Source organism: Geospiza fortis, unplaced genomic scaffold (assembly GCF_000277835.1).
Source record: "Geospiza fortis unplaced genomic scaffold, GeoFor_1.0 scaffold186, whole genome shotgun sequence".
Taxonomy (NCBI): Eukaryota; Metazoa; Chordata; class Aves; order Passeriformes; family Thraupidae; genus Geospiza; species Geospiza fortis.
This window is the reverse complement of record NW_005054331.1, coordinates 1,373,000-1,383,387: the sequence shown is the minus strand read 5'-3', so window position 1 is coordinate 1,383,387 and position 10,388 is coordinate 1,373,000. Positions and strand designations below refer to the sequence as shown.

At 34.2% G+C, this 10,388-nt stretch overlaps 1 protein-coding gene across 2 annotated transcripts in view; it reads left to right on the top strand.

Moving 5' to 3' along the window:
* Nucleotides 1–10,388, top strand: part of CEP290 (centrosomal protein 290) — a 45,635-nt gene that overhangs the window by 12,774 nt on the left and 22,473 nt on the right. Inside the window, exons 22-28 of one of the 2 annotated variants that reach the window (XM_031057529.1) lie at nt 707–822; nt 2,287–2,389; nt 3,699–3,908; nt 5,044–5,217; nt 6,383–6,494; nt 7,276–7,481; nt 9,590–9,741. In XM_031057529.1, the coding sequence (XP_030913389.1) occupies nt 707–822; nt 2,287–2,389; nt 3,699–3,908; nt 5,044–5,217; nt 6,383–6,494; nt 7,276–7,481; nt 9,590–9,741 (1,073 nt within the window). Of the gene's footprint in view, nt 1–706; nt 823–2,286; nt 2,390–3,677; nt 3,909–5,043; nt 5,218–6,382; nt 6,495–7,275; nt 7,482–9,589; nt 9,742–10,388 lie in introns of both variants that reach the window. The other variant, XM_031057528.1, reaches the window with a different exon arrangement.

The window sequence follows — 10,388 nt, the reverse complement described above, 5'->3', positions numbered from 1 at the left end:
CTCTCTTACTGCTGTCTGGATTCCACACCTGAGTCTGCATGTGCAAATCCTACTTGAACAGTTTTTCCCTATAGAGCCAAGGTCTCTAGTAATTTACTATATGATTTTTCATTCCGTTATTTGTCAAAAATACATCAACAATTGTAAATAAAGGCATGAATACATTGAAACCAATTCCAGTGGTTCCCATGGGAAGCATAGCAAACAGGCATATAGTAATGAAGAACAATTTCAGAATTGGAGTAAAAAACCAGTTACCTTTTATTATTGTTAATTTATCTTTTTCTGTCTTTGAAAATTTTTTCATTTTTTCATTAGAAATATTTTTTCAACTCTGTGTGCTTATAAAGTAGAAGAGTATTTGAGAAAATGAGAGGAAAATGCCACTTGCCAGTTAGACATTCAGTTAGTTTTCTTTGTGAGCTAGCTACAGGTCATAGTGTTTTGAACTTTGAGGGCTGAAACCTGCAGTGTAGGCTTTGTGCTCTCTTTCCCACCGATTAATGTGAATGCTGAAGCTCATTGGATTTTTTTCATCTGTTGCTTCTAAAGAAAATGCATATTTCATATTCATAGTTCACACAGTTCATGGCAGAAGCATCTATCATGAAAACACAAAGGACTGCCATTTTGATTAAATTGCTAGTTTCATGTTTAAAACCTACATTAATAATTTTTGTATTTTTATTTGGAAAATAATAATTAGGAACTGGAAAACAAAGAAAATTTGCTTAAACAATTAGAAGATGCAGTGGAGGACTACAAGCGAAAATTTGCAGTGATTCGTCATCAACAAGGCTTGCTGTATAAAGAATATCAAAGGTATTGCTCTCTTTTCTGAATTATGAAAGTTCAATTATCTAAATATTTAGAAGTCTTAAAACAAGATTTGCTGCTGTGTTGAATTTCTTTGGTTAATGTAATAAATGCTGCCATGTTTGGATATGGACTCCATGCATTTTCTTTAGTCCTGTAAAGATTCAGAAAACTACAAAACCATCTTCTGTTGGACTCTTCTCATTCTGCATGTTTTATCGTGAGGATTTCATTGTGCTTTCTGCATCTGATATCTTGCACTTACTAGAACCTGGTATGATGGTTATTAGCCTCATTTTATTTTGCTTTCACGTATGGGTTCTAATAGGTTTTTGGGAGTGGAGAGGAGGAGAGGGAAAAAAGCAAACTGCTGTCCAAATGCAGTCAGAGATCTCTGAAAATTTCAGGTTGTCGGGATGTTGCGGTCACTTTTCTTTTGGACTCCTAGTTCTTTTACATGCTTCAGTGAACCTAAATTCCATAAAATTATTCTCATGGTCAAAAAAATTAAAAAAGTGTTTTCATCTGTTGGGAGGATAGGGATAAATATGATAATTTGGATTTTTCAATTAACAAATTATTAGTTGGAAACTCTTTGGATTGGGATGAACAGTCACCCAGATGGCTTCTGGAATAAGGGTTTAACCTTTCAGAAACTTCTGTTTGTTCTTTGAATCGATTAAGATTCCCAGACAATGTTATCTCTTTTTTAGGCATTAAAGAGACAGCTTTTATTGAAGGCTGTAATGTACTGCCTCATTTACTACTAGGTGAGATATCTCCAATATCCAGTGGGGATAAAATGATGATTCAAGGTTCCTTCTCTAAACCTAGCATGGACTGAAGTTACAGAAGGAGATTCTTTGACTTGACATCCCATTAAAGTCACTTTCAAAGAATTTTCTTTAATTCTCCTCCATTTTGCTCTATTATTTAAGAAACTTAGATACCTCTTTGGAGAGAAAATACCACTTCTGAAATACCCTTGATGAACTGTTTTTTAAAATATCCTAAACTGTACCATATAGTCTATAGGAACTTCCTATTAGACATGTATGAAAGATCATAGTTTTTTTTTTTTCCCTCCTAAATAAATAAATAAAAATGGAGAGAGGAGAGTAGTTTGGGCCAAAGTGAAGCTGAGTAAGCTCAATCTTTTTATGTTTTGGGTGTGGTTTTCACTGAAATAGCAAAACAATTGTGGGAAGTTACATACTTTAGGCATCTATAATATACATTTTAAGAAAAAATAAGACACTGAAGTATTATTTTCATCATTTAACTGGCTGTAGGCTAAATAGAGGATGTTTTTCAGTAATCCATCTACAATTTATCATGTGCTTTTCAAATTATATTACTGCTAAAAGTAAGTACCTTGGTTTGCAATATTTCAGAATTGCTTTTGAAGTTACAGTTTTAAAAATCATCAGCTCTTTCATTATAATAAATGAAAATTTGGTCCTGTTTTAGTCAAAAGGAAAGCTGGCAAAAAGAATCAGAAAATATTAAAAAGGAAATGAAAAAACTAGAAGAGCAAAAAGAAGAGGATGCTATGAAAATAAAGGCGTATTCTGTAAGTAATTTTGTTACTTTCAATTTTCAAAAAGATTTTAAGACATAGAACAGAGGTTTTAGTACACTGCTCTAGTCTGTTAGATGGGTAAAATGTTTATACACAGCTCTTGTGCCTGTCCCAGGGTACTGTGTATGCATGGGGGTGCTCCAGTGTTGTGTGTGCCTGTTGGCCTTTCTGCAGTCTGCTAATCCATGCACTGGTGAGAAACCACCACAAGAGGTCACATCACACACCTGATGAGGTGTGGGTCCCTAATTGTTGCACTTAGTACCCCCAGACCATTATCTGGAGTGCTGAGGTGTGGTGCCCACCAGAGAAGAGTCACTCACAAATGTGTAGAAGATACAGGGACAGTGGAGAGGGTTCTGAAGCTGAACTACATTATGAGTGCTGCATTATAACCCTTTCTGCCTTTACTGTTAGAAGTTTTTATGCTTTTAAGCTTGAAAACTGACAACTTCAAATTAAGAAGTCTCTAATTTTATGATTACTCTTTAGTCTGGTTAATGGTGATCTTTCTCTTCAACATGATCAGTTTTGAGAAAATGCCTTCTAAGGCAGGTATTCTGTTCACACACACCCTTTACAGCCACACTGCTCTCTGAGCAGCAGTTGTTACCCAGGCTGCTTGCTTTGGAGGACGTGCATGCAAACAAGCCCTTTGAAAACACATTGCTTTACACTAAGAATTAAGGTTATTACTTTCAGTTGTGTCATTATATATAACTGCTAGTGTATATGAATCAGTGTTTCAGAAAAACAGGAAACAATTCATCTTTTTACACACGCATGCAAACATGTGTGCACACATACACATAAATGTTACTATGGAAGGATTCCTGTGATTTTTTACTTTACAAGTACAGGTTTGATCTTCAAAGCAGGAGATTATTAGGTTTTGTTTGGAACCACAGGACTTCTGTTTTGTTTAAAAAATTGTTCCAATGCATTTTTTTTATTCTAGTATAAATAGGAAGACTGATGACAGTGAATGCAGAGAACCATTCTTGTTCTAAATTTTGAACATATCAGTATTAATTAAAATTCCAGTTAGTCAGTCAAATGTATTTAGCTACTGGTTTTGTGGATTCATCTTTTTCTTAGAATACTGTATGTTTGAGCATATGTTGAGTGTGTGTATATATTTTATTAGCAAAAAGAAATTATTTCAGACAAATTAATGGAATTTTTCCACCTAGATTAAAAAATACACAAAAATTCTTGTGTATGTAGTTGTGCTTTACCGTATTTATACAAGGGTCTTGTTAAAATAAATATTTTACAGAATTTGCTCGATGCACTTCAGATGGATCCTGATGAAACGAAGAAAGTACTTGCAGAAAATAATAGAAAAATAACTGTTTTACGGGTTAATGAAAAATCACTAACAAGGCAGTGTACCACTTTACTTGAAATGGAGCGGCACCTCAGAAAAGAAAATGATAAACTAAAGAGTGAAATAACACATATGGAGACTGCAGTTACAGGGAAAATTGGAAACTTGCAGCGATTCAAGGTATAGTTTATGGTAGTAATAGCACACATTTTTTATTTTTACAGTTGGGAAAGAAATACCCTTCGTATTTAAATGGGGTTATTACTAGTTTCTTGAATGCATTTTCCAAAAGCTTTCTAATTGCTGTTACATATCTTGTAGAAATATTCTTTGTATTTATATAAGTACTGTGACCTGGACAAGCTCAGTAAGTGGGTCCTTGTGACTCTCATATGGTTTAACAAGACCAAGTGCAAGGTGCTACACTTGGGTTAGGGCAACCCCTGGTACCAACCCAGGCTGGAGAATGAACAGATGGAGAGCAGCCCTGCTGAGAAGGACTTGGGGGTGCTGGTGGCTTGGAGGCTGGACATCACCCACCCATGCGCACTTGCAGCTTGGAAAGCCAAACACATCCTGGGCTGCATCAAAAGCAGTGTGACTGCTGTGAGGAAAGGCTGAGAGAATTGGGATTATTCAGACTGGAAATGAGGAAGCCTCTGTGGTGACCTAAATCTGGCCTTCCAGTATCTGGAGGGGAGCCTACAAGAAATATGGAGAGAGACTTTTGACAGTGGTGTATGGTGACAGGACAAGGGGGACAGGCTTCAAACTGAAGGAGAGTAGATTTAGATACTAGGAAGAAATTCTTAGCTATGAGGCTGGTGAGCACTGGCACAGGTTGCCCAGAGAAGTTGTGAATGCCCTGTCCCTGGAAGCATCAAGGCCAGGTTGGATGGGGCTCTGAACAACCTGGTCTAGTGGAAGGTGTCCCTGCCCAGGGCAGAGTGATTTGGAACTGGATGATCTTCAAGGTGCCCTTCCAACCCAAACCATTCTATGATTCTATGATCATCATATGAAACCAAATCTTACCTTTTGGTCTTGCAGGTTTCTAGGGCCTGTATTCATTTTACAAGATACGTTTTGACAGTGCCTTGAGAGGCAACTATTGATAAAATTACCCAGAGAGTTGGTATATCAGAGAAGTTTTGTCAATGTTTATTGCGGGTGATTCTTGAAGATGAACAGTAATTTAGAAAAATAAACTAACATCTAAAGCACTGTATTAAGTATTATTCTTTTTATGTGGAGTAGTTTTATGTTTAAATTTCTAGGTGACCTTAGTAACCTATTGTGTTGATTATTTTCATAGGAAATGGCTTGCTTTAAGATTGCAGCTCTGCAAAAAGTGCTGGACAGTAGTGTGCCGTTGTCTGAGCTAGAAGTGGCCAATAAGCAGTACAATGCATTAACTGCTAAATACAGAGAGATGTTACAAAAAGATAATTTGCTCGTGCAACGGACAACAAACATGGAACACATGGAGGTAATGTTTGTTTTACATTTTTATCCTAAGGGGAAAAAATGGGCAGACAGAAAAGCATTTCCTTTTGGTTCTTTGTTTATTTGTTTGTTTGCTCTTTAAACTAAGCTTTGGATATGTTCTCTCAGAAATTATTTTTAGTTCTTTGATTACTAAAATGAGATAGGCAGGAGGAATGCTTGCTATCATCTTCAGTTTTGGAGGTCATAAGGAAAGTAGAATGAATGTAAACACATTGAAAGCTTACTCTCAAAATATGTGCTCTTACTACTTTCCAGCTTTCCCAGGAATGAAATGTTTAGTTCCAAAAAGAGTAAAGCTTTTAATTTCACTTCCATAAAAGAAGCCAAAGATTGTTCATAATGTACTTGCAAAATATTGTAGGTACTGCAGATATTTAACTCTTCTTGTGAAACTTTTATTCTGAAGTAGAAAGGAGTTTCTTCTCAAGAACTGTGAAGTTGGCTTCAAAGATGTGTTACTACCTCCCACTTTTCATGGGTGGTAAAGAGTGAAGGACTCCTATGTCTATTTTATGGAATTTTGTGTATGAAAACTTGCATTGCCTATTTCAGCATCTTCATAGAGCCAGAGAATAATATATCAACTAAAAATGTGTCCAGAAAACTAAAATTGAAAATTAATATGAAGTATTCAATTTGTTTTATTGGTTAATGTGGAAATTTGTATTTCTATTTGGAGGAGTGAAGGAACATTTACAAAAGTAACATTTGGCATCATATTAGATGCCTAAAAGAACTAAAGAAATGTGATCTGTCTCAAAGAGGTATTTATGTGCCAGATGAAGTAGTCTTTGTGGGATTAAGTACTCCAGAAGTATTTCTTTCCACTGTTAATGAGGGGCTCAGTATGACAAATAAAGATTTTCTCATCTAGTTCAAGCTGCTGTAGGAATCACAGTCACTGGTAATAAATATTCACAGTATTCACTAGCTGTGACAGAAAGATACAGAGGACAAAGACTAAAATTTTTACACTTGACAAACATATACACTTTACAAATATATAGTCTTCTGTTGCCATATATGTGGGTTATGGGTCACGCAAAAGTCAAGTCTGTTCATTGAAAAGATTTCGTAGATACTAAAGATGAAATCTGCTACAATGAAATAGTTTGCTGTTATGTTGCAACTTTTCTGTCATATAGCGTGAGAATGAATCCTTGAAAGCACAGATAACTTCATTGAATAAGGAACTGGAGATCACAAAAGAAAAACTTCACACTGTAGAACAAGCTTGGGAGCAGATGACTAAACTGGGCAAGTATGAAAGTTACATTACAACATTAAACACCAAATGGTATATCCTGTATAAAATAATACTTTAAAATATTTTAAAATTGATGTGGCTTAAAATAATGAAAATTAAAAAAATCATAACTATTTTATGTCTTTCAGTAGTGATGTCCATTTTTGTGTTGAATTTTTTGTTTTTAAGTTTCATTAGACTAAAAGCAAGTTTAGTATTTTTCTAATGAAATTCTTCTACTTTGACTTTCTTGGGTTATTGGGTCAAGGGTTTAAAAGCTTTTAACGCAACATCACCTGAATTTTTTCTTTCTTAATATGGTCTAACTTGATTGTCAATCATGGTGTTTCGGAGGTTGTTAAGAAAGTGAGTTCATTTTGCTGGTTTGATGCCTTGTAACAAAGTATTCTTTCTTAATGGGTGGGGTTTCTTTGTATAGATTTCATTCCCATTATTCAGCCCTGTTTCTTTTACAGATTTTAAATTAAATTTCCTGAAGGTTTGCCAGTTGTATTAAGCATAAGGTGAAAGGCTACATTAAAAATAGCTATCAGTCTCAGTAACCATGGTTGCAGATACATGCATTCATAATTGATAGTAGTATTTTATTCAAATTACATACTTTTCAAACATATAGTAAGGCAAGATAACCATGCATCCAGATGCACAGATGTTATGTTAAAGTTTATTTGACACAGATAAAGCAAAACTCCTGTTCGTTTTCATGGCGGAAATAATTTTCATAGTTAAATCAGTTTGTGTATGTCTTAATTTAAATATTTTTTCTTGTAGGGGATGACAATGCCATGGACAAAGCCACCAAAGCAATAACCAACAGTGAGATTTTGTCCATTTCTAAGAAAATCACAATGTTGGAAATGAAGGAGCTGAATGAAAGACAGCGAGCAGAGCATTCACAACGAATGTATGAACACTTAAGGAGTACTGTGAAGCAAATAGAAGAACGTAATTTTGAATTGGAAACAAAATTTGCTGAGGTAAATCTGCTGAGATTTAACAACCTAATTTGATACATCTTAAAAACATATTTTTGAGCTTTTCAAAAATTATTTATATCAATAATACCAATTTGTGTCAATAAATGTGTATAAATAAACTTATGATGCAAAACATAGTTTTGTAGCCTTTAAGAGCTGCAATTTTGCATATGAGAGGCATTGGTAAAAATAGAACTAATTGATTTGTCAGTAGTTTATTTTAAAATTTTGTTGATAATACAACACATGATGAGCATCTTGACAGATAGTTTTCTAGTTTTGTCAGCGAACTGCAAGAAAAAAATCTGTTCCAAACTTGTTATTTCTTTTGTCTAATCCGTATCATCTCTTTTTCTTATAATTTTTTCATTATAATTACCAATTATTCAAAAAAAGGTTAGAACTTTGCATCACTTGTGCAAATGATAGTGTCGTGATTCTGTTATAGACTGGCTACATCCTATGCCACACATTGTCTATAGTACAGAAATAGAAGTCATGTGCCATTGAAGCTGATGAACCTTAGTATTCCTGGCCTATCAGTCTTAAGCTTGTTAGGTTTTTTTGTCTGCACTAATTGTTTTTGGGTTTTTTATAAAAATTTATTTTTTACTAGCAGGAGACTTTATTATAGTTTCTACAATAAATTTATTTATAGGAATTGTACAGATTTGTTCTTGTGACATTACTGGTCTATAATTTAGGCACAAGGGCAGAAAGAGAATAATTGATAGGAATGCTGATAGATTGTATTCATTTCCACTCCTTGTCCTTTGCTAGAGTGTAGTCTCTTTTAGATAGCTGTTGTGTGACTCCCTGTTTCTCTGTTGTTTTAGTAATGTTTGTTACATTGTTTTGATTTGATTTAATCTGGGAGGTGGAGTAATTGAAAGTGTATGAAGCTTTTCAGCAGCAGCATTGCTGAAGCCTTTTCTGATGGGATGGGTTCTTTTATTTCTATAAGGAATGCTTTAGGTGATGCACCCTAGTGTCACATTTTTCATATTCTCTTTTGTATATATTATTTGTCTTGTGATACTTTTATACTTTAGGTCTGATGGTCTTCCTTCATTCTGAGTTGATGAACGCCTAATGCCATTCTTTCTTACTAGTACCTCTATATCCCTTTTTGCCCCATTTCTGTAGTTCCAGGACATACATTTCCTGTTTCACATACTCCTGTTGTCAGTACCTCCTAACCTGGTATAATTGCTTTTTTTGTTTGAGAAAGAGATAACAAGATTGTGTGGACGTAATTAATGAAAGCTGTAAGTAATAGCAGTTTAAGAACTGGTAACTAGAAGTCTACTATACATCTTTTTAAGTCATAAATCAACTTCAAGATTCTACTTTTAGTTTTCCAGATACGTGAGGATACCCTGCACTTCTTTTTGTTTGTTTAGGAAATCAGTTATTTTATTAAGAAGAAGTGGTATCAGAATAATGGGCCACAACTGTATGTACTAATTATGTCCTGGGACTTCTTTGTGTTAGGATTGAGATAGATTAAGATTATTTCTTTTAATGCTTTTTGGTTTGAATTGAAATATTGGTTACTCAGTATTTGATAATTAACTTGAAAAATCAGACTGCTTGAAAGAATGTCATTTAATTAAGAAAGGTGTTTTTTGGAAGGAATAAAAGAACACAGTATCATTGTCAGTCTTGGCATTTATAACCTCTGTTTGTGTTACCAATGCCAATATAAAAGACAGTATATAAATATATAAGACTGTTCATTTCCCAAAGTGTTTAAAGTCTTTTTTTAAAATTTGTTTTTATTTTTCATTTTAATTTAGGAGCAAGTAATTGCAGTAATGGTTTTAAGAAAATTCACTAATAAAAATTGTATTTAGTTTAGAATCTTTTTCTGTGCCCAACTGTGTATCCATTGCTATGTGCATGGAATCCTGCAAACAAAAAAGATGTTTAAGCAGAGAGTAAGGGAAACTGGTTTTTGAACACAACCTCATCGCAGCTTAACTGTGTTTTGTAATGATTGAAAAAGAAAAAATACTTTTGGTGCTTCTATTTCATTGCTGAGTTTGAGCAGTTATGTGCTTAGGATACCATTTTGTTCGTTTGCTTCTGGTTTTGATTTTTTTAAGCTCACCAAAATCAATCTTGAGGCACAGAAAGTGGAACAGGAATTAAGGGATGAACTGTCAAAGAGTGTAAGTAAAGCAGTAAGTGATGCAGATAGACGACAAATTATGGACCTAGAGAAGCGTGAGATGGAGCTCAAGATTGAAGTATCGAAGTAAGTCTTGCATTTATAAATTTTGAATTAAGTATGTTCAGAAATGTGTGAAAATTCAGGCATGCTAGTCTTACATAATACAATACTTGTGTATCACTAACATGCAGTTTTCAGTGCCTGTATTTTTGAGCATATATACATGAAAATTAAGCATTTAATTCCTGACCATAAAGAATGCAATTTGTTTCACTTTAATTTGAACAAGGAATTAAGTGCTGGCTGGGATAGATAGGATAATTGTGCAATTAGATACTTATACTAGTATTTTTACACTAATTAAAGTTGGTTTTGTTTCTGTGCCACATCCGCTGTTTTGTATATGAAAATCTCGTAGAACTAATTGAAAAGCAGTTCTTTCTTTGAAAGACTCATATCTCAAACATTAAGGTTCAGTGGGAGGGAGGATTTCCATTTACTTAGAAGAGATTAATTTTGCAGAAATTGGAGCTTTTTAGCTATGTCAGTATGAACATTTGTCCTTGAGTAATTAATGTAATCCTGTTATATGCCTAAACCAGAAAAATGTATAGGGATACTTGCAGTGATTTTTGGCACTGCAAGTAAGTTATTAGATTTGGGGAAGCAGAGAAGGGAATTGAGAATGAAATGTTTTGAGCATTTATAAAATGTTGAGTATTTATATTCTG